The sequence below is a fragment of the Lucilia cuprina genome, chromosome 4 (assembly GCF_022045245.1).
Source record: "Lucilia cuprina isolate Lc7/37 chromosome 4, ASM2204524v1, whole genome shotgun sequence".
Taxonomy (NCBI): domain Eukaryota; kingdom Metazoa; phylum Arthropoda; class Insecta; order Diptera; family Calliphoridae; genus Lucilia; species Lucilia cuprina.
Window position 1 is genome coordinate 40,633,163 of NC_060952.1, and position 27,556 is coordinate 40,660,718.

At 29.9% G+C, this 27,556-nt stretch overlaps 1 protein-coding gene across 1 annotated transcript in view; it reads right to left on the reverse strand.

The window, feature by feature from the left end:
* Positions 1-345: 345 nt before the first annotated feature.
* The window catches only part of LOC111690996, a 155,766-nt gene continuing 128,555 nt past the window's right edge, over positions 346-27,556 (reverse strand). The window contains exons 3-7 of the mRNA XM_046950607.1: positions 4,115-4,313; positions 3,958-4,043; positions 3,629-3,884; positions 1,851-3,565; positions 346-1,721 (exon numbers count right to left, since the gene is read on the reverse strand). Of these exons, the coding sequence (XP_046806563.1) occupies positions 611-1,721; positions 1,851-3,565; positions 3,629-3,884; positions 3,958-4,043; positions 4,115-4,313 (3,367 nt within the window). The 3' untranslated portion in view covers positions 346-610. The remainder of the gene's footprint in view (positions 1,722-1,850; positions 3,566-3,628; positions 3,885-3,957; positions 4,044-4,114; positions 4,314-27,556) is intronic.

Genomic DNA, 27,556 nt, shown 5'->3' on the forward strand with positions numbered 1-27,556 from the left:
TTTTGTTTACTTTTTTAAAAAAACAACTTGTTATTAACAACATTGGTTTACAAGTTCAAGTTTGTGTTAAATAGATTCCAAGTTTGTTCTTTAAAATTGTCTGACTTTAAACCTTTAAACAAACTGACACTTTTTAAAGAAGCAACATTTTAAAATTTTAAAATTTTGAAAATTGAATCAAAGAAAAATAAAGAAAACACAACAACATAAACACTATAAAAATTATAATTTGTTTGTTTTTAAACAAGAAAAATCTATAAGAAAATAAAATTTCAACAACAATAATAAATAAATAATTAAGAAAAAAATAATAATTTCAAATAAATTCTTAAAAAAAAATCTTGCAAAAAAATAAACAAACACAAATTTTTGGTTAAGGTTTCTAAAAGAAAAAAAAATGAAAACTAAAAGAAGAGCAAAAAAAAAATGAAAGGAACATAGTAAAAGCAGGTGTTAGAATAGGAAAAATAATTATTTAACAAACTTAAAAATATAAAAAATTTCACAGATTGTAAATTAAAAAAAAAGAAATACCAAAAATTCAAAGGCAAAACCAAGAGAAAAGCTTAAACCAGCTGCCTTAAAAAAGAAAATAATTTTGGAGGGGCATTTAACCAGCTGTATTAATTTGTGGACAATTAGTAGCACTCGTAGTTGTCTGAGTTGGGGTAATAGAACCAGTTGGCGTAGTCGTTGTAATAGCCGATGCAGTAGCTATCGATGCCGTTGTTGCTGCAGTATTTAAATGATGATGTAGCGAATTTGTAAAGCACTGTGTGGAACCTACAATATTTTGGTTTAAATTCGTGCTAGTGGAAGCTATATTACAGGCCGTTTGTTGTTGCTGCTGTTGTTGTTGTTGTTTTAATTTGTCGAATATTTGTAATTTTGACTTAACTGCTCCCTCGCACACCATCAGTCTAGCCTGAGAAGGCTTTTTGTCCAGTTCAAAACAGAAGGCTTCATAATCTGAATTGATAGCAGCATGACGTTTAAAATCGGAATAACGACGCGTTTCATATGATGATAAATAGGATGAACCTAAAGCAGAAGCTGCTACTGCAGCAGCCATTGAAGAGGACGATGAAGTTGAACCACTGCCAGCGGTGGAGGTATGACCACCCACACCACTACCACCTGCTGCGCTGGTACCTCGTGGTGGAGGTGTACTATCAGGTACTTGTCTCTTACGTTCGAAATATTCCACAATCTTTGCAATTTGTGCCGATCTTGTACTGGTGGGGTAGGCAAATGAACGATCATCCCAAAGCAGAGAATCCGAACCGGCTAAACTGCTGATGTCATCGGAACTATCGGTGTATATGGATGAGGTGCGATTTTTACAATATAACAATTGATTGGTGGCAAAGGGACTGCGTTGCATTAGAGAATGTATTTCCGAATCCAAAGCTAATCTATTTATTAAACCAGCTGTGGCTGTGAAGTTAGGATCGTAATTATTCCCTCCCAGCAAATGATGGTGGCAAGTGTAGCGGCGATGACTGCGTGCCGCATCCGGTAATTCCAAATCATCTAAGGATCTTAAAGCAGCAGCACTCGAGGAAGTATTAATGCCACCAGCTGCCGCACTACTGGTAGGTTCATCTATAAGCAACACAGAGGAAGAGGTGGAAGAGGAATCGTTAAGTAGCTGCTGATGTTGACCGCTTTGTGATGTGGAACCGTAATAGCAACAGCGGCATAGACTGGCCAATTTATCACTGAAATAAATCACATAGTTAATATTTATTTCTGTCTAATGTTTACATAACTAGAACGAAACTAGAACTGAACTAGGATTAAACTAGACCAGAACTATTTCGCATATATGTTAATAAATGATTTCTTACCTTAATTCACCATTGGCACCCACTTCCAACATCAGCTGAGACTTGAGTTGTTCGAAACAACAATTGCTGCCACCACAACCCAAACCCAGCGACGATACTCCAGCACCATTAAATTGACGATATGTTGTAGCAGCATCTGATTCCTCATTGAAACATGAATAAAACCCACTCTCTATGGAATCACGCCGCGTTAATGAACTTTTAGTGGGTAGAAAATCACTCGGTTTCAGTTCGTTCAAATCAAAGTCCGTACAAGATGACATCGAAGCAGGTGTGGCTGCCAAAGCTACAGAAGGTTGTGGCGGTGGTGATGGTGGCGAGGGTGTTGAGGCTGTTAGAGGAACATCTTTGGATGATTTTAAGCCCTCCTCACAGCCATCTTCGGAAGAATTGCAATCCTCTATATTTACATTAGCTGCTGATGAAGAAGTTGTTAAAACGGTTGCATCTTCGAGTTTACTACTGCCACTTGTGCCACGAAACAAGGGATGGGTGTACAGAGAGTTGGCTCGATATTTTCTTGCAACAGGGGCAGGGGTTGGTCTCTCTGCGGAATCATCACTACTTGATTCGGCATCTGCACAATTTCCACCCCCATCTGCATCCTGTTCGGCATCTGACTCATCCACACAATCATCATCTTCATCGGCCAATGCACAACGTGGCAGATTAAGTGTCGGCGATAATTTCATCTCAATAGCACTTAGTTTTCGTGTTAATTGTGGTGATATTGGTAGACTCTTTGGTTCATTGGGCGTGGTTACCACTGTTTTCCCATCTTCTCCTATAATGGTCTTCTGCTGCAAAGCTACCAACTCCTTGAAGAAAGGAGCACAGATTTCAAAGCATGAACTAAACAAGTCTCCACCTCCAGCTGCGTATATTTTAGGATTTGCTCCCAAAATCTTTTTAACACCTTTCAAATGAGCCATAGCTGTGAAGGGGTTGGATTTAACTCCATTGTTATCAGTCCTAATTGGTTTGTATTGGGGATCTTTGAGGCACATGGTTTCGGCTACTTTGCGTAGCGTTAAAACTGGTGGCGGGGATTCACTGGTTGGCAAGGTGTCTGCAGTAACGATGATGGTACTTGTAAAACCACCCACAGGTGGTGGAGTAGGGGAATGCGTAGAGGATCTTTGTCGCTGCATTTGATGGCATCTCGCCTTATCGCTGGGCGTTGTGTGCAATGGAAAATGTATAATGTTTTCACTCAGCGAACGACGATGTTGTTGTTGGATTAATAACTCAGCAGCTGCCATATTTTCATATTTCTTCGTTGCTCTCTTAACACGGTTTTTAATTATACGGTTTTCATCAATTTCACTAAAGCCACCATTGGGTATAGAGTTGCTTCGATTTCCCGATTCGGGGAATAGGAAACCATTTTCACTGACTTCTCTTAAGTGTCTGGGGGTCATGTGACCAGCGGGCGCCGTACTAATAGCCGATGTTAAGGGGGTGTTTATTAAGGACTTTTTGATGGCCAAATGACGGGCACAGCCATTCTTGTGATTTAAAGCTTGACAGAAATTTTCCGAATCACTGCCATTGGGAGAACAGGTGATTTCCAATGAACTTAAAGGGCTAGAACTGGCACTAATAGTGGAGTTAGATGAACCATTGCAACCCGTGGGATCATGTTCATATTTTTCCAAAAGCGAAGTCAGTTTCTTGACGACATCGTGAAACGTTGGTCTACTCTTTGGATCAAACTGTATAGAGATAAAGTTTAATAGTTTAAAGAAATTTTTAACAAATTATTAAGAAGAACTTACTATACAACAGTAGAATGCCAGTCTTAAAAATGCAGGTGGTGTATCCATGGGACACAATTCAACAAATGCCAGATAATCAAAACCAAACGAATCGGTTCTAGGCATTATATCGGGATCTGCTTCTATACGTGCTATAATCTCGCAAGAGATAATGCCGAAGGAAAACACATCACTGCGTTCATCATAGAAGAGATGATTTAAACATTCCGGACTAACCCAATATGGTGAACCCACATATTCCAAACGGGTCTTTTGTCTATTCAAATAAAAAAAATACAAAATGAATAATTAGCAATTCATTGAGTTGATGAAAGTAGAACAAAACTTACTTTTTATCGGGTATTTTGGCTGCCAAACCAAAATCTCCCACTACCGTTTCAAAACGTCCATCGGGTAAATTTCTTACTAATACATTCTGCAAAAATTAAATAGCGGTAGAAGATTTGTTTAGATATATTTGATTTTGAATATTTTATTTGTACTTACTTTACTGGTTAAATCTCTGTGAAAGATGCCTGCACCGTGTAAATACTCCATACCTTTAGCTACACCCAATGCCAGTCTTAATTTTGCAGCAGCACTCAATGCTACTTCTTTGTTGGCCAATAACTGTTCTAAAGATCCACCATTAATGTATTCCGTTAAGGCATGCAATTGTCCCTCATGTACGCAAACACCCATAAAACTAGAAGAGAAAAATTAAAAAAAAAATAATTATTAGGAATAATTAAATCGAAAATATATTAATAAAGTAAAATTTGATAACACTTTAAAGTTTTTTAAAAAATACTGCCCTAATATTAATTATTTTTTGTTTGTGTAGAAATGTACTATTATATGAAATTTGGTAATTTTCTTACCAAAAATTCTTTTGCTTAAGTGTTGTTGTTCTACATAAAAACAGGAAATAATACAAAAAATATTTTTTGGTCATGTTTATATTAAGGGGTGAACGTTAAACAATAAATTAAACTAAAATTGTCATGTCAATTTATAAAAGTAATGATGAGCAGACACCATAAACTAAAAGTATGATTATCTTTCGTTACACGATGGTCATAAAAAATCGGTTCGTTTATCTTTAACACTAAGTAAATCAATGTTTTGACAATTTGAAACAATAAATAAAGATAAACGAAAATACAAGAGCTTTTTACGTATTTGCTGTAAAAGTTATTCCCGTGATGTCATGGGATTAAAATACATTCCCGGCAATTTAGCGCAAAATAAAATTATGTCAATTAACATTATTTTCTTAGTCCCGTATATAGTCCATTCTGATATGGTTTATACTATGGTTTAGCCTACAGTATAAATAAACAGATCAGACAGAAAGACAGATCTAAAGTATGCACTGTATTTAAAATAGACTTTAGTTTCACCAAAATACTAGTTCAGAGTAGGTATAGTATAGTCTTTAATATGTTGAAAAAGCATAGTCTAGTCTAGACTATAGAATCGTCTAGTTTAGTCTAGTCTATAGTCTATTCTATAATACCTTATATAGTCTAGTCTATAGTATCGTCTATTATCTTTTATCTAGTCCAGTCTATAGTGCAGCCTATATTCTAGTTTATACTTTGGTCTTTAGTCTAGTCTATTATCTAGTCCTGATTCTATTGTCAATAGTCTAGTCTTTAGTTCAGTCTATAGTCTAGTCTATAATCTTGTCTGTAGTCTAGTATGTAGGCTAGTCTATAGCCTAGTCTATAGCTTAGTCTATAGTGTAGTCTAAAGTCTAGTTTATAGTCTAGTCTATAGTCTAGTCTATAGTCTAGTCTATAGTCTAGTCTATAGTCTAGTCTATAGTATAGTATATAGTATAGTATAGTCCAGTATATAGTCTAGTATATAGTCTAGTCTATAGTCTAGTCTATTATATCTTATATAGTCTAGTCTATAGTATCGTCTATTATCTATTATCTAGTCGAGTCTATAGTGCAGCCTATATTCTAGTTTATACTTTGGTCTTTAGTCTAGTCTATTATCTAGTCTTCAGTCTATTTATGACTAGTCTATATACTAATATATAAACTTAGGTTTTGTCTATAGTCTTTAGTTCATTCTATAGTCTAGTCTATAGCTTAGTCTTTAGTCTAATCTTTAGTCCAGTCTATAGTCTAGTCTATAGTCTAGTATATAGTCCAGTCTATAGTGTAGTCTAAAGTCTAGTCTATAGTCTTATCTGTAGTCTAGTCTGTAGCCTAATCTATCTATATCTATAGTCTAGTTTAAAGTCTTGTGTACAGTCTAATTTATAGTCCAGTCAATAGTCAAGTCTATAATCTATTCTATAATATCTTCTAGTATGGTATCGTCTTTTAACATGTCCAAAGTTTAGTCTAATTTTTACACTCTTCTATTCACTAGTCTACAGTGCAGCCTATATTCTAGTCTATATTGGTCTATAGTCTAGTCTATTATCGAGACTATAGTCTTCAGTCTATTTAAGTCTAGTCTATATACTAACTTATAAACTAGTCTATGGTTTAGTCTATAGTCCAGTCTATAATATTGTCTGTAGTCTCTAGTCCGTCTATAGTCTTATATATAATTTTATCTATAGTTTACTATTTAGTACATAGTTTAGTCTAAAGTATAGTCTACAGTCTACAGTTCTATAATATCTTCTATAGTCTAGTCTATAGTCTATTCTACTGTGTAGTCTAAAGTCAATTTCTATAGTCTAATCTATAGGCTTGTCTGTAGTCAAGTCCTTAGTCTAGTCTGACTATAGTTTAGTTTAAATTTTAAACTTTCTACGGCAGAACCCGCTAAATGAGCAACCCAGTTTGCTTCAGAAACACCTCAAAAAATGTTAATATTCCACAAGATTATTTAAAAGACAAACAAAACGTAATCATGTAATAATTTTTTATAAGTTCTTATTAACGTACCTACTATAATTCAATTTATATTGTTTTTAAATTTTTTATGATTTCAATAAATTGTGTTTTCATTCTAGACACGTTTTCTCAAAGCAATTAAACTTATTGTGGTTAACAATGGAAAAAAGTGATATTTTGTAATTTTTTTATTGTCAATGGACATATAAATTATGTCAGTTTTCGGTATTTTTTTTTTTTTTGGCAAACCAATTAATAATTCGGAAAAGGTGTTACTTGAGTTTATACTCAAGTACAAGGATAAATAAAAATTTTGCTGAAAAAATTAATGCATTAATTAAAAAATGAAGCAATTGCTGCAGGCGTAGTAAGTCATATACATATGTATTATTAATAGTATTATCGCCAATTTTAAAAAAGGTTTTTTATATGTTTATAAGCCTGCCTTATATGTTATGTTGTGTTACCTTTTAACCATCATCAGTATCATCATCGTTATAATAATCAAATCAATTAAATTATATTACATGACTTACTTTCTTTTGGCAGTTGTTTGTCCGTCTGTTTGCCTACCTTCTTAACCATGCTTTGCTTAACATATGATTTTATAAAATTATGTTTTTATTAAAACTCCTCTCCTTACCACATAAATGTGATCGATGGGTGAAATTTTTGTTGCAACAGCTTATATGCGCGCTATATACAAGTATAATGTGAGAATTTTGTTTATTTATATCTGGGTGCCTGTAAAACTGTTACAAGTGCTTGCCAAGTTAATGTCATTAATAACACCTTCAAAGAAGAAATAAGATGATTCTTTAGTTTTCTTTTTTTTGCTTTTGGTGGATACGACAGTTTCATAAGATATTCGAGTTGTTGTTAAGACAGCCCTGAGAAGTTACGAAAATTAATTAATAAAATTTCATATTAACGGTTTACACATGTAAACTTCATTAACATTATTAGCAACTGTTATTTTGCCTTTGTAATTTTCTTCTGGTATTTCATATTTGATTACATATTCGAAATTTTGTTTGTAATCTAATCAAAATTGGGTATAAAGTTATTAAGTATTAAAAAAACAAAAATATGGTTAAGTAATTTATAATATTAATGTTTTTTTTATAAAATTTTGCCAGACAATAAAGTAAAAATTATCGATTTATATGATTAATCGTTTAATCAATAATTTATTTAACAAGCTTTAGTTTCAGTGGAATTTATTAAAGTAAATTCCATTTTTTTGTGAAATAAAACAAAAAAACTTTTATTAATTTCTTGTCGATTATTTCCACCTGCACCCATAATTGACAGTGAATTTTTAATTAATATAAAATTATTTTCAAATCGAAAATACATTTTCTTGTAAATACAAAAAATAAAATATATGAAAATTATGTTTAACTATAAAATTTTAATCTATTTTTTAATATGATTAAAAGTATAACTATCTATTAGGTGTTAAACAAAATCTATGATTGAAATCTTATTTTTAATTTGTGTCTATTTCTTGCTAATAATATGAACGTCAAAATGCAACCATTTTAATAACGATCTGTCAATTAAGTTAAAAATTTATGAAGCTACTTAAAAAGTGCAAAAGAAAAAAGTATGTAGCTATATACATAAGTAATTTAATTTCATTGTAACAAAAAAACATCGTATAAAGAAGAAAAGATTTATTTATCCGTCAAAGCCGAATATAGTTTAACGTTAATTAGAAAGAAAGCAGAACAGAAAGAAAACTCTTTTCAGCATAAGATATGGCCAGACAGTAAAAATTACGGAAACAACAATAGAACAGCTGACAGCTGCAACAACTACAACTTTAACAATAAAGCCACAACATAAAATATAAATAAATTATTTATGTACATACTTGTACATAACACATACATACACAATATAACCAGACTTCTTGTACATATTTAATACAGAATGAAAAGAGTTATTTCACCTGTCATTTTGGTTTAAAACAACAACAAGGAGAAAGAAAGATAAATGCAAAAAACAGAAAAATCCAATATGTCTGGCAAACTGTAAAATACTTTTTCACACTTACCAGGGGAAACCAAGATGGTGTAAGCATATGTATTTTACGAAGCATATAGTAGTTGATAGTGTTGTAGTCTAACAATCCAAAGGTCGTGGGTTAAGTTTTATTAATTTTTCTTTATATCTATGTATCTATCTATGTATCTATCTATGTGTCTATCTATGTGTCTATCTATCTATATATCTATCTATCTATCTATCTATCTATCTATCTATCTATCTATCTATCTATCTATCTATCTATCTATCTATCTATCTATCTATCTATCTATCTATCTATCTATCTATCTATCTATCTATCTATCTATCTATCTATCTATCTATCTATCTATCTATCTATCTATCTATCTATCTATCTATCTATCTATCTATCTATCTATCTATCTATCTATCTATCTATCTATCTATCTATCTACCTATCTACCTATCTATCTATCTATCTATCTATCTATCTATCTATCTATCTATCTATCTATCTATCTATCTATCTATCTATCTATCTATCTATCTATCTATCTATCTATCTATCTATCTATCTATCTATCTATCTATCTATCTATCTATCTATCTATCTATCTATCTATCTATCTATCTATCCATCTATCCATCTACCTAACCAACTATTGCTTCATATTGTAATTTCCCATCTCTGTATACTAGAACTTTTACAAATAATATAAAAAAGTTAATTTTTTCACAAATACAATAGCAACAAACATTATCAGCAAAAAAGTGTAAAATCAACAAAAAAGATTGAAATCTTAAATGCAACATGAAACTCAAAAAAAAAAAAAAAAGAATTCAAAACTGAATTATACAAAAAGAACAACAATTTCTCGTTCCATAGATTCATAGCAACTAATAATAAAACAGTGCAAAATTGTAGATAAATATATAGAGAAAAGTTCATTGTCAGTCTGTGCTTTTTTTTGTTGTTTTATTTTTAAAGGTAGTAAAAAATGAGTTATGATCCATGACTTTTAGTCAAAACAATTGCCCTGTCATACTATACTTAGAACTTGGTTTAAATACTTAAGTTACAGAGCTACACTGGGAAAAATTAGAAGGAATTAATTTTTTTGATTCGAAATTCTTTAAAATAAATATGATGATTGTTTCACACTAAGTTAAGAAGCAGCACTACTCTCCGATTTAAATTTATATATTTTTAATTTTTTATGAAACCTGAAAGTAAACGTTAGAGAGATGTATCAAGCTTAATTTACGAACATGTCATAACTTATACATAAAGTATTAACATTTTTTTGAGTGCATATTTTGCCATAAAGTGCAGTAAACTAGAAAAATGTCATCTTTGAAGAATACGAGTACAAAACATAAGTAGGTGTTCTATTCTAAAGGATGGTAGGTGTAGTGTCGTCTTTTATACATATTATTAGTCTTACACGTAGAAGAAGTTTTTAACCTTTTGCAAGAATCATAAAACCAACAACAACAGCAATAATATGATAACACAAAAAGTAAATAGGGAAGTAGTTAATAAAACAACAAAGTTATAATAATAATATGTAAACGTGAAATATTAAGGTGCACTAATCTAGCATATAGACAGAAACAGGGACTAGAGTATAGACTAACCTATAGATTACTAGCCTAAAAAAAACTAGATTTTACTACAGAATAAAAAATAGACAGGACTAAAGACAAGACAAGACTAGACTATAGATTACTGTAGACTGTACTATAGACTAGATTACACATTCGACTATAGACTAGACTGTAGATTAGACTATGTACTAGATTAGACTATGTACTAACTATAGACTAGATTTTTAGAATGGACTATAGACTAGATTACACTACAGGCTAGACTATAGGAATACACTATAGATTAGAAAAAGAAAATTTTTAAAAGTGCCAACTACAAAATAGAATCACCCTAATGAAAATAATGCATTTCTATGTAATTGTATGGAGCAAATAAACTGTTAAAAAAGAAACGAATATCTGTGTCTGCCTTTCTTTTTTATTATTTGTATCTTCTCCTACTTTATTTAAAAAGATACTATACAAAAAATCGCACTTCAAGTTGAAGTTCATGTTGAGTATGGAATATAATTTACACATAAGCTTACTTCACTTGGTATATTAAAAAATAACAACAAATATTCAAAGTATAAGAATAGAATATTAAAAAAATAACAAAAATATATAAAAGGAATCAAAATAAGCGCAAGCAGAGTATGAGCTTGATATTTTTATATGAATTGAGTCTTTTGTATGCTCGAAATAAACAATCTACAACTTCCGCATTAACAAAAAAAAAAAAAAAATGAAGACAAAATTAAAAAAATAAGTGCTCATATTTATAATTCTTTCTTTAATATTTATTAACATACACGGCTAACGCTTACTGTGTCATGGGTACCACAAAGACATTGTTTACTACTACTTCTTTTACGTCTCCAAACATGAGTACACAAATTTATTTACATACATTACTAGGTATGCTAAAAAATGAATGAAAGAGTGCTTAAAGTTTTTTCTTTGTACAAATGATACTTGATTTTTAAAGCAGCTTATTACTTACACAACACATTCACACATACATACATATGTATGTATATTCATATGTAAATAAATATCACTCTTATTATTTTGTGTTGATAACAAAACACTTATTCTACTCACACTCTTAAAAAATTCTCTTTATTGTTTTTGTTAATTTTTTGTCTAGAAAGATGTAGGAGTGAGTATCATATTCTAAATAGGCGTCATTCACAGGAGAAGATATAGAAGTATGAGAATAAGAAATAAAAAGGATTTATTGTTGTTTTTTTATATATGTAAATTTATTTACAAATAAGGGTCTGAGTGTTTGTATAAAAATATATGTGAGTAGGTTCCTCTCTCTTTGTATATTTTTTTGTGTTATCTTGTTGAATAGCCTGAGTGTTTTTGTATTTTTAAGTGACAGGAAAAAGGAAGTTTATGTGTTGAAAATTATGTCTGATATAATCAGAAGTTTTTTTAAACAGGATATTTATTTTTGTTGTTATTAACAATTAAACAATAATACGAATAATAATTTGTGACCAGTTAGGCGTGAAAATATTTATGATGTTGGGGAATTTAATAGAGAAGAAGGATATAAGTAATAAGAGTTTCAAAATAAAGGAAAAAGGAAATTAACATTAAAGTAGTTTAGTATGTGGGAATATTGCTATTTTTACATTTATCAAAGTATAGAAAAGCAACAAATGTATTAAACCTGATACATTACTATTGTAAGGAATTCAAAGGACCACACATTGTTATTTCTATAAAGGGTCCAACAAAAAGCAAAAAAGAATTTTACTTAATTACTTAATATTTACTGCAATGAAGTACTGAATAAGAGCTTTAGAAATTATTTAAACACAGGCTTGTTATAGAAGGGAAGTCCATCTTTGATTTAAATTCAGTTATTGCAAAAAAAAAGGACCTTAAATCTCATGGCAGACTTATTGTGAACTGTAAGATGATAGAACGTATGAGTTAATTAAATTACTCTTTCACGTATACTGTACACCGGTGTCCCAAGATAGTTTTTAAATAACACGCAAAAAAGGATAATATCCTTCAAAAAACAATTTTTTTCATTTTTCATTAAAAATGATTGATATACGTCAAAATAAAGTGTTTTTTTCAAAATTCTTTATTCGGAATATGTTACGATAGATTTACATTTTAAAAACTTATAATGTGGTAAACTTTATCAGTCATATCCATAAAAAATCCAACGGATTAGTTTTGCGCGTATATAAGACACTTACATAACTAATCATGTCAAGTAAACCACTATATTTAGTAGGACCATAAGGTTTCCAGTTATTATGAGCTGCTGAAACCGGAACAGATGATACAAGGAATCTGTAGCGAACAAGATGGTAATATTCCAAATGTTCGTATTGATGAAAAACTATTTAGAAAATATCGTTTAAAAACAATTGTCTAGGTTTAGACCCCTTTCTGTGACTTGACACCAAAATGTTTATAATATTTCAATAACATCTGTTGTCAAAATCTAAATTTTATACACATCTGTTGTCTAAATGTTAACAAATGTGGTAAGTTCACTTTTGAAAACGTATTATCAATTGGATTAAATTATAAACTGTACATTTCTCATTCCCTCAGTACAGAACGCTGTACAGAACGCTCTCACAGGAATATGCTTCATTTTAAAACAAGATATTTCAAATAGACATGATTTATTCCTGGTCAGTTCTAATGGAGTGGAGACCAGAGAAAAAACATGGTTCGACATGGTTACTATAAGTAAACTATGTTCACTGTAACAATATATTGTTATCAAAAACATATAATTGTTATTTTCATTCGATTTAAACAATATTGTTATTACTGTAATCATTTTTATATTCAAGGCAATTATACATTTTGAGTATGATTTACTGAAACATAATTATTTTTTTTAATAACTAAATAATGTTAATAATGTAAACATAATATGTTATTTACAACCATTTAAACTTCCATATAATCATTTTATGTTATGTTGTTATAAATAACCATTATACATATGTTATGTTGTTCTATCTCTGCTGATATAACAACAAAAAACTTTAGCCACACTTAAAGAAGTTTAAGTTAAAGTTATTAATGACAAAATTTGCTTTAAATCATTCCAAAGCATTTCATATCTTTTTGATTCAATTTTTTTAGAAAAACTAGAACAAATAGAAATACTTTGTGTCTGTCAAATTTCTATTTACAAACCAAATAAAAGACTTAAAAAATCAATCACAAGCATAAAAATGAAATTGAAAATTTGTAACAAAAAAAAAGGGAAACTACTTTCACTTTCCCGAAAGACTGTTGAACATAATAAGGTTGGTTATTTTTAAACACAACTGCAAAAAAATAATAATAAAGTAAACCTGCCCAGGAATATCGTATGACAGACAAAACAAATAATAATGATTTAAAGAATCTCAAAAAACAAACAGAGTATAAAAGGAAGAGTTGCATTAAAATAAAATGAAAGCAACATGAAAATATGACATAAAATGATTGGCAACATGCAAGGCAATTTTTTTTTTGCCAAAGCGAAAAATCCTAAAAATACACTTTTGTTAAGACGTAGAATAAAGCGAAAGAAACAACAACAAAACATGCGACCCAAATACCAAAGGTGGACACTATTTATGACTTGAGAAATAAACACTAAATCAAAGTAAAATATAACAATATTTTTTATTAAACAAAAATAAAAAATAACAAAACAAACAACCTTAAAAGAAAAAAATTTTGATAGCAAAAAATATACTTGTAATCTTAATGGACAAATGTAAGAAATATGTATCAATTTTATTTACAATTTCATTTTTTTTTGAAAACACAAATGTGTAGGAGTCAGATTTTTCTTGGATATTTCTATAGAAATAACAATGTTTCTTATTGTTGTTAAAATTATATGTTTAACAAAATTAAGTTGTTACAGGACATTTTTCTGTTTTCGGTTGTTGTTTTTACAAAGTGTATTTTTATAGAATGGAGCGCATGTTGCCAGTGGCAGCAGACTTCTTATTTGTAGGTGATATTTAAAACTTACTTAAAATATCTTATAACAACAACATGTCTAAACTCAATGTGCAACATATTTTACACATTTTATACAATTTACATTCTACTTACAGACATTCATCCATTCATTCTACTAACATTTTTTTAACTTAAGTTCCTTTGAGGTTTTTTCTTTACTTTTTTGTTTTTGTAATACAAATTTTATTTTTAAAACAACAAATGTTTATTTACGAGCATTTTGAAAAAAAAGAGATGTGAGGAATGTACAAAGTTTACCTATACTGCTGAAAATAGTCAAGGTACATCGAAAAGTTTGGTAATAAATGTGTCATTCTATTGTTTTCAAAAAGAACTTTCTGATATGCAATTAGTAAGAGTTTGAAGGATATTTGGATTTTGAAGCCAAAAAGAGAACACAATTTAACACCAAAAAGAAGCGATTATGTATTCTAAACTTCTCATTTCCCTATAAAGTGGACTTCAGTCGAAAGAATTTCAACATTAAAGGATCATTAACATTTGATATGGTTGTATGGTTGTTAAGTTCCAATTGAAGGATTATCTGTACTTCACTGCGGACGCTACGATAATGGGAATGCAATCATTGTCATTTTTGAGCATAAATGAAGTCAAATTAGGATATACTGTTCTAAAGTGAATATATTTTATTAGAAATCGAAAAGGTTAAGTTGAGCAACTGATGTGTTTGTTTTATTTCACTGTGGTACTTTTACAGATACAGTGAGACTTCTTTGAAGACTCACACGGCGATGTAAATTTTTGTATATGGTTCTACCGGCCCGTGTACAAGTACTTTGCTCAAGTACTCAAGCTATCTAATCTCTGACTAGTTACGTAGCTTTCGATATACAAAAACATCACATTCGTTAACAGCCACGCAGGCCTCTGTTGATTCAGCAACAGAGAAGAAATGGAAAAATCGTTACACCGAAATACGAATCTCTCAAATCTAGTATGAACAGAGTAAACCCTAAACAATTTCAGACAAGGAACGGTAATTTAATGTTATCACTTGTAAAAGATACCTTACATCCATCACCATTCAACCCAATACACTTTTCCTTCATTAGAAACACCCATTGAGAAAAAACAGCCAACACGCACACTTTGAGGCCCAACTCATTTCCAACGCATAGTCCCACAGTCAAGGTATCTGTTATTGCAAGGCACGGAACTTATCCCAAATTTTTGACTTCCGTTTATAAGTCAACATTCTTTTTCCGCAATATATACTAAATTGCCAAAGCTAACGCGTGAATCCGAAGATACCTTTCCGTCCGAAACTCTGATCATCTAACCAACACGTACGCCCCGATAAGACCAGTCTAATAATTACGGCTAGATAAAGTCCGAAACTCTGCCCTGTGGGCTACCGGTTCCCGCGGTAATTGATTATATTGTGCTTTGGATTGACCTCATGTCAAATCGATGAAAGGAAAGAACGAGGGAATATTTGATCATCATCAGCTTAAAGTCCGTGTACACTAGATGTATTGAAAGCACTCTATTACCGGATTAAAATAACATCACGGTGAAGGTTTAATGCAATATTTTGGTTCTTCATTGATCCAATCTAATGTTAATTATTATTTTTGAAAAGGTACTTTTTTTTGGTTTTTTAAGCAAAATCTTCATGAATCCTTTAATTATTTCACAGACTATAAAACCAAATACATTTGCATTTACACTGTAACACTTCTTGTGAACAATAAACACATTTTTTTAATATAAAAAGAATGTAATCAATCTGCATTAATATGTATATACAAACGTGTGACTGTCTCTTGTCTTGTCTTTCCTACAGCCTGCCTGTCTATATGTCCGTCTGTCCGATTGTCTATCAGACTGTCAGTTTTAACAGTATGTGTGGGGTGTTCTTAAAAGCATAAAATACTTGCGCACATACCTCAGTTATGACTAACAATACATAATGTAAAAAATCTAAATATTATACATACATAATAAACATACATACATACATACGATAATAAGTATAAAATCAAGAATGTCTAAGAGTAGACTTTGTTATTCTAAACGTACAAAGTTCTCAGGAGTTTGTTGTTTCTTTTTCATATAAATACTTTATTTTACGCACTTTGAAATGTTGTTTGATATAAACCACGTCTTTTTTCTTATAAAAAAAAAAATAAACATTTCAAACTTGTGTCTGGCCTTTATTGGGTGGTTTTGATGTTTAAGGCAACGGCACCAAGAACTAAGTCGTTATAATGCCACTTTAAAGCTTTAGACAAACTCACACACTCCCTCTTATACTTTAGCCAAAAAAGTCTTAAACAAACTTACAAAATGACTTTTGTTTTTCCAACGACGCAAGATTTTTAACAAAAATATTAGCACTCTAGAGCTTTGTTTTTTTTTTTTTACAAAGTGTATTTTTATGTGACATTGTCGGTCGGCATGATACTCAAATTCATATTTAATGCTGTCTAAAAAAAAGTTTATTTGAAAATACATTTTCCTAACCACATAGTAAGTACATGTCGGCAAGTTAAAAAGTCTTTTTATGGATCCTTAAATATAGTGTTATTTTTAAGAGACATTTTCATGGGTGCTTTAAAAAAAGTAGTTTCAATCGTTTTTTAATAATTGCAAAATTTTTACGGCTTTGTAAAATTTTAATATTATTAGAATTTTGTATTTAACAAGAAAAAAATTCTTCTTTATACGGAATGTTATCAGCAAAATATCCTAATTTGAAAATATACTAACTGGAACTGAACTAGCAATGAAGTAGAGCTGAAGTAGAACTCAAGTTAAACCCAACTAGAGCTGGAATAAAACTAGAAGTAAACTAAAACTTAACTGAACAAGAACTAAATTAGAACTGAACTAGAACTGAACTAGAACTGAACTAGAACTGAATTAGAACTGAACTAGAACTGAACTAGAACTGAACTAGAACTGAACTAGAACTGAACTAGAACTGAACTAGAACTGAACTAGAACTGAACTAGAACTGAACTAGAACCGAACTAGAACTGAACTAGAACTGAACTAGAACTGAACTAGAACTGAACTAGAACTGAACTAGAACGGAACAATAACTGAACTTAACTAAAACGGAACTAGAATTGAACTAGAACTGAACTATAACTGAACTAGAACTGAACTAGAACTGAACTAAAACTGAACTAGAACTGAACTAAAACTGGAACTGAATTGATCTCGCCATTTATCGCTTCCAAGTCATTACTAGATTTGTCTACATTTCGTTAAGAACTGCAGGGTGCTTATGTTTTTAATAAATTTTTAACGACCTAATAAAATAATAAATTTTAAGGAGATTTATATTAGTATGTGTTTCTGTTTCAAGATAAATATGCAAAAACTTTAGGCCAATGAATAAATAATATTAAAATTAGGATTTTAATTATATATTTAAATTTATAGGCGATAGAAAAATAATTGCAATTAAATATTTCACACATAAAGATTATTTATGTTAGTTTCTTATTCTATTATGTTCTTTAAAAAAACTATATTTTTTAAACCTGCGAAAATCAACCCATTCGCATCATTTATAAAGTATATTTTTAGAAAGTTTTTTTTTTAAAGTACATAAATTATTGTAACGTAATAATGTTTACACCTTTTTAAGACTTTTTTCTAGCAGCCGTCAAAAGAACAAAGAAATTCTTGTCATTATTTTAAGAATTTAACGTCTATAGGTATCTACAACTTTTTTCCATCTACTACTTAATTAACATTAGAGGTGTTAAAAAGCTTTAAGTAAAAAATAAAAAAAACATCTACCATAAACATTAAAGTTTCATGAATCGTTTAACTGTACGGACTTGGTCAGAACCATTACCTTACCCATAACAATTTTTATTAAATCTTATTTGCTGTTGAACTTTCTTGGGGCCAACAGACAACGACAACCTTCATTGTTATTTAATTTTCAAATAAATCTTAGAGGTGCGTATGGGGATTTTATACTAATTTGGCTTAAGTACTTTATTTCTTAAGAATATTTTATCTCTCATGGTTGTGTTTTAATTCCCTTTCAAATATAAAATACCTTAACAATTCAATTTCATTTAATTAAGTTTATATTCGTTGCTTAACTTTTTTATACGTTTCACCTTGAATATTCAGTCATTATCAGTTAATTGGCCAAACTGGAGTCCTGCCTTTTTACACCCTACACCATTACAATGCTAATGAAATTTATTTTTTGTTTTACATAAACTCAGATTATCTTACGATATTGATTTAGCCATCGATTAATGTACCTGGTCAAAAATTTCATAAAGTTCTTTTTCAAATGAAATAATATTATTTGATGGTAGGTCCAATATTGGTAATGACTGCAATATAAGTCCTACTAGTTTACATCAGTGTAGGGTATATATTCTTACTGACATTATTTCTTAAGTATTTCTCCCATAAAAATTGCATCCAAATAAAATCCTTAGTACTCACGCACATTCAATGAACGTCACTATAATTTCTTACTGTCAGAGTGCAGCAATGTGTAGAACAGAACAGAGAATAGAAACAACAAAATAGACAGACAGGCAATCAGAAGTCATGGTTTCTAGGTGTATGTTGTTGACGTGTAGCCAGAGCTAAAGAGATCCCATAAGTCAGAGTAGCAAAATTACTAATGATAAGGTTAATTGCTTTTTACTGTGACAGCTTTAATATTCTGAGAGTATGTATTTAATTGTTGTTGTTATTGTGAGGATTAAAAATACATTAACAATTAAAGTTTTTTCTTTTATTTTTCTTCGTGTTTATTATTGTGAAAATGCAAAAAGTTATATATATAAAATTGTTTGTTGTAATTTTTTTTACGAGAGATAGAGAAGGCTACAATTGTTTTAATTGCATTTATTTATGGCTTAGTTGACCCACAGGTCATGAATGCCATATCATTAAGTCAATTGTGTCATTTGGATGTTTAATATTTTAATTAGAGTTATTGTTTAATTTCCAAATCCCGTATTTTCATAATGAAAATTGGTCTCATAATATGAAGAGAAATAAAAAACCTCTATTGTGCTAAAGGCTACTACAACTAGCTTTTTTTACTTAAGTTTCTATGTTTAGTTCCAGTAGTTCAGTTCGGTTCTAGTTCAGTTCTAATTCAGTTCTAGTTCAGTTCTAGTTCAGTTCTAGTTCAGTTCTAGTTCAGTTCTAGTTCAGTTCTAGTTCAGTTCTAGTTCAGTTCTAGTTCAGTTCTAGTTCAGTTCTAGTTCAGTTCTAGTTCAGTTCTAGTTCAGTTCTAGTTCAGTTCTAGTTCAGCTTTAGAACAGGTCTATTTCATTAAATTGTTGTTATTAAATCTTTTTAATTTTTACTTCCCTAATAATTTTTAAAATGTAAGCAAACCACCCTAATCTTCATTTAATGAAAAGTTTGAACTCAATTTTATTACTTGACATAAAAAATAAGCTTTTACTCTGTTTAAATCTAAACAAATGCATACTGCAACAAATGCTTAAAAGAAATTCATAATGAATGCACGAGTTTCTTTTAGTTAAAAATCATTGTTAAATGCTCCGAACCTCTTCAACAACCTATTCTCAGATCCTATAAACTCTTGAGTGTTTGTTATAAAAGGAGAAACATCACTTTGATGTTTGAGCAACATTTTGTGTTTGTTGCTAATAAAACTCGCAAATACATTAATGCACTAACGAAACTGGGTACATTTTTGGCAGAGGTTATAAAACTGTTTTTAAAGTTAAATTAAAAACTTTGGCGTTCCTCTAATTTGAAATTATTAATTGTTCATTAAATTGTTTCTACATTTTATAATCTACCACTCCCACATTCAGTAATATAACACTGTGAAAAGAAAAAAAAAAGCTTAAAAGCTAGACTTTAATGAAGTTGTCATGAAGAAAGAATTTAATAATAATTTTCATTATTTCATATTTGTTTTTCCCGATAATTTTCTTAATTTTTCTTCTCTCTTTTTTGTTTTTATATGCACTATGAGTGATTGGTCATGGTAGTATAATTTAATGCTTTTATGATTCTTTTATTAAGCTATTTTTTAAAATGTTCATTGTTTTGTTTTTGTTCTGGAAAAATCAAAGTCATGTATTTTTTCAGTTGTCTCTTTTGTCGGAAGGTGTAAAATGTTGATGGTGTTGATGACGCTGATTTTTTGCTGACGATATTGATGATAATGACTTGGCGTCTCACACATGTTCTTTTCAGTATGAGTGTGATAGATATTGGGAATGATGGAATGAATAGTAACTTTTGTAGGCGGATATCGGATCTATTGATGTATAAAATATGTTACAGAGATAATGTGTGTCTGTTATGTAGTACATTTTTGTTGTAATTATAGTGTGAAAATTATTATTATTATTATTAGAGGTGTACTTGTTAGAAAAACGTAGGAAAATATACTAAGGGTATGGTCGACCACATGATATCCTACACCATGAGTATATTTTTAAGCAATTTACTTTATATGGGGGTAAGGGTCATACATGGGCTAATTCTCATAAATTTTTGTGAAGGCATATATTTTTATATGGGGGCTAGGTCAAACACGGTAAGATCATTACAAAAATTATTTTTGCTTATACAAAACTCGGCCATTTATTATATATTTGAACTAATTATGACTTCAAAGCCCAGAACAGGATTGTATGGGGGCTATTTTATCAAAATATCTTCAAAATTACGAAGTATGCGTGCACTTTCTATAAAGGGGAAAGTCGAGAGTATAACGTGAGGACCTGCCTTGACGGCCTTATCCCACGGTGGTCTTTTTCAACCACTAGGTAGACTTGAGAACGGTCTACCATCGCCCCTTTGTTCTTCAATGAAGAACGCCGGTGGCAATTTTTGTACATTGGTTCTGTCTGGTCCATGCACAAGTACTTTGCTGGAGTATTCGAGCTATCTAATCTCTTGACCATTGGATGGCCTCTTTTGATTCGGCAACAGCACCTAGAGACGTAACCGGTAGACCGAAGTACGATCATCAATAAGCCGTAGACTTTGTTCTTACTCACAGGGATACACTGTGGTAATTCTGATATGAACAGAGTAAACCCTGAACATATCTGGACAAGGAAGGAAAATTCAATGGTATAAAATGTATATGATACCTTTCATCCATCATCATTCAACCCAGCACACATCTCATTTATACGACACATTCATAAGAGAAAAACATACGACACATTCATTAGGTAGACGGGTGGGAGGTGCCCGCCGAACCTCACATTCATCCCGTACCATATACAATTAATATCAACTCATTTCCAACGCTTAGTCCCACAGTCACTCGACTGCGGGGTATCTGTTGTTCTCGGCAACAGCACCGAACTTATCCCAAAATATTGACTATTATCATGCTTCAGTTTTTTAACCGCCACTTACTCTCCCCGCGAATTTGGGTTTAAACCACTGCCACTACGTGGATCCCGAAGGAACCTCAACCAACTGACCAGCCAGGACATAGTCCTGCGGGCAACTGGCTACCCGTAGTACCAGATTATGCGGTGCTCTGGTCTGACCTCTGGCAATTTATGCAAGGACTAAGCCAAGCAATAGACTGTAACCAATTTTTCAATCCCGGTCAGATTGGAGGTATTGGCCACCTCTTTATACCCCGGGCTTGCAATAACACCAAGGCGGAGGTCTCGCCAAGGTAACATGCCCTCGGGGGATCTATAAAGGGGAGAGGAAGCTAAAATAAGGCCCATACAAAATATCTATATTAGATCAAAATTTTTGGGAGCGATATTCTTTTAGAAAAATAATTTTATTGAGAAACCTGAGTTGCTTAACATCAGACGATCATAATTTCATAGTTTATTTTAAATAAGGTTTTTCGATCTGGCCTAAATCCAAATGTCTGGTGGCGATGTTATTCCAGATATTACATTTTTCAGGAACAATGATTGGAAAGGAACAAAGTCAAGAAATCTGAAATCATACATTCAAAGATAAGTATATACATAAGTAGTATGTAGTATTCATTAGTTCAGTAACTTTTAATGGAGTAATGACACCAATTCGACTCAGGTTTTCATATATAGACTGAATATGCAAATGGATCTCAGACGAATATTTCGTAATACGACACGCCACTTTTACAACCATTATAACTAATGGTGGAGGAGGGTAAAACCATTTCCGGACCATTTAAATATGCACACTTTACATTATTGTTAACAATTTCAATATTTAATGAGATTTTTCTCGGGGGGATTCAAAACAAAATTTCTATTCAATATACACTTTTTTTATTAACTAAAAAAATCATTATTAAAATTACAATTAATAAATTGCTTATAAAGAATATATTTCGTTTATTTTCTTTTAGTATTTAGTTCAACAGTCACCATGGTCAGTTGGCAGAATTGGCTTTTGCGTTTAACATTTTGTCATGGCTTCTTAACGAATTTCTCTACCGCTTACATCGATTTTAATGGACGTCTCGTGAAATTCTATTTTTTGGTGAAAATTTTTGTATATTTGCAAGAGTTTTGCTTTATAGCCTATGAGATACATATCTTTCCAACGGGCTATCAACATAGAAAATCTGTTTCAATAGGTGAAGTCTTGAATTTTTATGCAATGCATTTTTGTCGAGTATTTTTTAGTATTATATTCCTGTTGTGGCGGATAAAAGGCGATAGGGCTTACATCAAATGCCTAGAATCTCTTGATGAAATGCAAACAAAATATTTTGATAATTTGCAACAGACAACCAATGATAAAACAATGAAAATATACTTGATATTGAACATAATCATTGTAAATATAAACAATTGGTACGGTATATACCACATGATAAATTTTTATTTGAAATTGACTAGTTTAAAAGCAACAATCAACTTATATTATCTAGTTTATACCGGCTCTGTCATACACAATTCTTTACTGCACCATGGCATAGCATTGTATTGTGTTAATAATTGTTACACAAAACTAAATAATGAGCTACAACATAATCGCGCAGAGCCACCATTGGGAAAAATTTACATTAAACTTTCGTTTTTGTTCAAACAAGTGAATATCATATTTGGTCCCATCATATTCGGTGTACTCCTGTGTCTACTGTTTTTAAATGCCTTATTTTGTCATTCATTTGTATTAGATATAACTCGTTTTGGTTTCGTTATTGTATTCGATAGTTTAAAATGGGAATTAAGTGTATTTATCTTTTATTATATCGACATGTGTTTATATTATTTAATATGTGATCGTCTTCGCAAGACCCTCAAAGAAACCGATCGTATTACTTTGGAATATATCAGCAGAAATCAAAACTATGAGGTTGGTCTTAACATTTAAAATTGAATTTGTTTTTGTCTTAATTTTACATTTTCAGGTTGAGATATTTAATTTAGTACGCACAACACTAAGGCCTAAAGTCAAAATTTGTCGCATGTTCCATATAGATTTAAATTCCCTATTACAGTTGGTGGCTCAAATATTTCTCAATTCAATTATATTGATTCAATTAGATTATGCACGATTATTACTGTACAGAGACGAGAAAATTTATTAACGAAAAAAAAAAAAATAACATTACACAAGGTAATTATACATATATTAAATGTAATGCAATTGCTAAAGGAACAGATTAAGCCATGGATCAACAAAATTCACTTGACAAAAAATGGATAAAAAAAAAACTAATATAATAAAATTTTTATTTTTTAATATAAACACTTCAAAATTGCGATTTATTATGACACTTATAACTTATTGATTGTAATTATTTTATTTTAAATACAAATTAATTTATAAATATGTATGTAACAATTTCTTAATTACTTAAGAGCATTGATAAAGGCTTTCAACAACAAAAATATAAATGTTAAGCTCCTTCACTTCAAGGTCAGTGTACTATTTCAGTTCTAGGTTAGTTTTCGTTCAGTTCTAGCTCAGCTCTAGTACAGTTCTAGTTTAATTCTAGTTCAGTTCTAGTTCTAGTTCTAGTTCAGTCTAGTTCAGTTCTAGTTCAGTTCTTGTTCAGTTCTAGTTCAGTTCTAGTTCAGTTCTAGTTCAGTTCTAGTTTAGTTCTAGTTCAGTTCTAGTTCAGTTCTAGTTCAGTTCTAGTTCAGTTCTAGTTCTAGTTCAGTTCTAGTTCAGTTCTAGTTCAGTTTTTGTTCAGTTCTAGTTCAGTTTTTGTTAATTTTTACTTCAGATCTAGTTCAGTTTTAGTTCGGTACTTTTCAGTTCTAGTTCAGATCCAGTTCACTTTCGTTAATGTGTTTTAGTTCACTATTTGATTAGCAAGTACAGGAAAATCCCTGCAATTTAGTTAAATTGAAAAATTAGTTATATCGAAATTATTTTTTTTAGTAAATTTTTTTATTTGATGTACAAAAAATGTATGAAATTATTACTTCAAATAATAATTTCAAAAAATAATTTCGAACTTTTTTATTAAGAATTAAATAATCGAAATCCACATGGTAGAGTATTAATCAGTTGGGTCTGCTGTTTACAGGTTTGATAATTTGTCTAGAATTTTATTGAAACTTAAAATTGAGTACGCATTTGAATCACCCTAATTCCTTCATTTATGATGTATGAGACTTTGTATTCATGTTGTACATGTTGTTTTCTTGTTCTTTTTATAATAATACTTAGTAAAACTATTGAAACACCTTCAAATTTGTGATTTTGTTAAAATAAAAATAGTTTAACACGTATTTTTATATTTATAGATAAAAACTGTTCCACACACCAATGGCAGGATTACGACATTTTTAAATTTTATAAAGTTTGCTAATTTAAAACGAGAGAAGGCAATTCTCAACGCAATACAGGTATTCTTGAGTGAATACAATTGATATCATAATTTTCTTAGGTTCACAAATTACAACAATTTTTATAACAGTAAAATTAATCACCAATTGTTATGAATCGAGTTTGATAATGCATTATTGTGCTTGACTTATTTATTTTGCATGCTTAGGATAATACAAATATGCATGTATACATATTCATGTGTATGGAACTATAAATATTTATAGACGATTTTCTATTTCGCTTTTCAAAATTTTACTTACGAAGGAAATTACTTTGCCTTGGGAAAAAGTTAAAGTAAATCAATTTTAAAAACATATTTTATGTATGCTTTTACTTTGTAATAAAGCAAAACTTTTTTAATAAAATATTTAATTTTACTGGCAATTTTGTAATGCAGTAAACGCTTCTGTTTTTGATGAAAAAGAAACACATACTAAAAATTCAAATGTAGTTTTCTTTTTTTAATGAAATTTCGTTCTACTCCAGTTTAATGGTGTTTATTAAATAATATGAACATATTTCATTCTTTTGTTACTTGGTTTATTATATATTCATATTATTTGCATATATTTTGTGTAACTTGAAAATTTAAAATTTCTTTGGAAAAATTTATAACCATTTTTTTGCTCTAATTGTGCAACAAAGATTAAACTGTAAATGAATTAATAAATTATCTATCTATCTATCTATCTATCTATCTATCTATCTATCTATCTATCTATATATCTATCTATCTATCTATCTATCTATCTATCTATCTATCTATCTATCTATCTATCTATCTATCTATCTATCTATCTATCTATCTATCTATCTATCTATCTATCTATCTATCTATCTATCTATCTATCTATCTATCTATCTATCTATCTATCTGATAATATTTAATCCTTACCTTGTTCTTTCATTAAAATATAAATCAGCTTTAGTTAAACCCTTACAAAAATAAACTAAAAGACATTTCCACCATCTGACAGCCAGTCATAATCACAGACTTAACTAAACAACTTTCAATTTTATTATTATTAATAATACAATTTGTTGTTTTAGTTTTGTCTTGTAAACTACAATGAATTTTGTTTTGTTGTTTTTCATTTAACAAGAAAAAAAAACTGCATTAAATTGAAAAATTATAGAAAATTATCTGCAAAGTTTTTTAAATTGTTGGTAATTTTTCAATCAAAATGATCAAAATTAACTACAATTGCAGTTTGAAGAAAAAAATAAACAAATAAATTTGCATTTGTTTTTTACTGTTTGCTTTCCTCTCTAAATGTAGGAACATAAAAATTATAGAAAATCTGGATTATAATAAAAATAAATGGCAAACAACTAAATCGTTTGCATTAAAGAAAATTGTTTTAAAAATAACAAAAATATAATTTTAAGTCGAACATTAAAATTGTTTAAAATATTATTATTTTAGTTTTAAATCGAAACATAAAACCAATTATTGAAAAGCTTGTTAATTATATTGGTGCATATAAATTAGATTAATAAAAATCCTGTCTTTTTTTCAATTATATTTGGTGATGCTTTTATATGTAACTTGAAAATACTTTGTAAGTTATTTAACACATCACTTAAGTTTGAAAACAATTGCAACTCAAGGTATCTAAAAATTAAATTCTTAAATAATTAATAAATAAATGATTTAAAATTCATAAAGAATTAAGTTAAATTGCATTAAAACATACATTACAAAATGTTAAAGTTTTTAGATTTTATTAGAATTTTTTGATTATTTATTTTGCAATTAACAATTTGTAATTTTCAATAAAAAAAAAACTTTTTTTAAAATAATCACGTTGTGTAACTTTATACAACGCATGCATGATTCATTTTTGCTAACAATTTCAAAGCCATAAACAAAAAAATCCTTTATTTGTAATACTTAATTTTTTTATATAGAAAATAAAATTACAAAATGTGTTTGTCATTTACATGACGGTTGCTCCCACCTCAAAGAAAAAAGACTCGAAGAACATTAAGCGGCGTTTATTTTTTCTTCACATTTTTATCAGCTTAAAAAACTGTTACAAGTATGTATTTACGAGCAAAATATGAAAACAACATTACAAACGGTAAGTAAAATATTTAGGTCGTAAAGCGTTTGAAATTGTGGCAAAAATAAAAAAAAAACTGAGGCGATTACTATATATATGTATATGTATCAACAACCAAGTACTATATACTATGTGTATACGCTCTGCTCATATGTAACGTATGTTGGTTGTTGCTCATGATTCGAATATGTTATAGCAGTAATAACAATCAGCAACAACAATATTTAAAGTTACCGTAACAACAATATCGAAGTACTTAAATTAGGCGGTATTATAAACACCAAACATAACACATAAATGCCTACATAGCAGGACTTGAAACAGTCTAGAAAATAGTTACAGCTCTTATCAGGTTTATTAACATTTAAAAACTTTTCAAAATTTGAAAACTTGAAAGTTTCAGTTTAGTTTGTTCAGTTCAGTACTTCAGTTCTAGCTGATTTCTACACCATTTTCAACAGTAATTCAGAAAAACTCAATTGTAAATGCGATTTTCCATTTGAAATTTAGAAAATTCCAATTGAAAATGGGATTTTTCACTTAACATTCAGAAAAGATCAATTGAAAATGAGAATTTTCATTTATAAGTTAGAAAACATCAATTGAAATTGAGATATTCCATT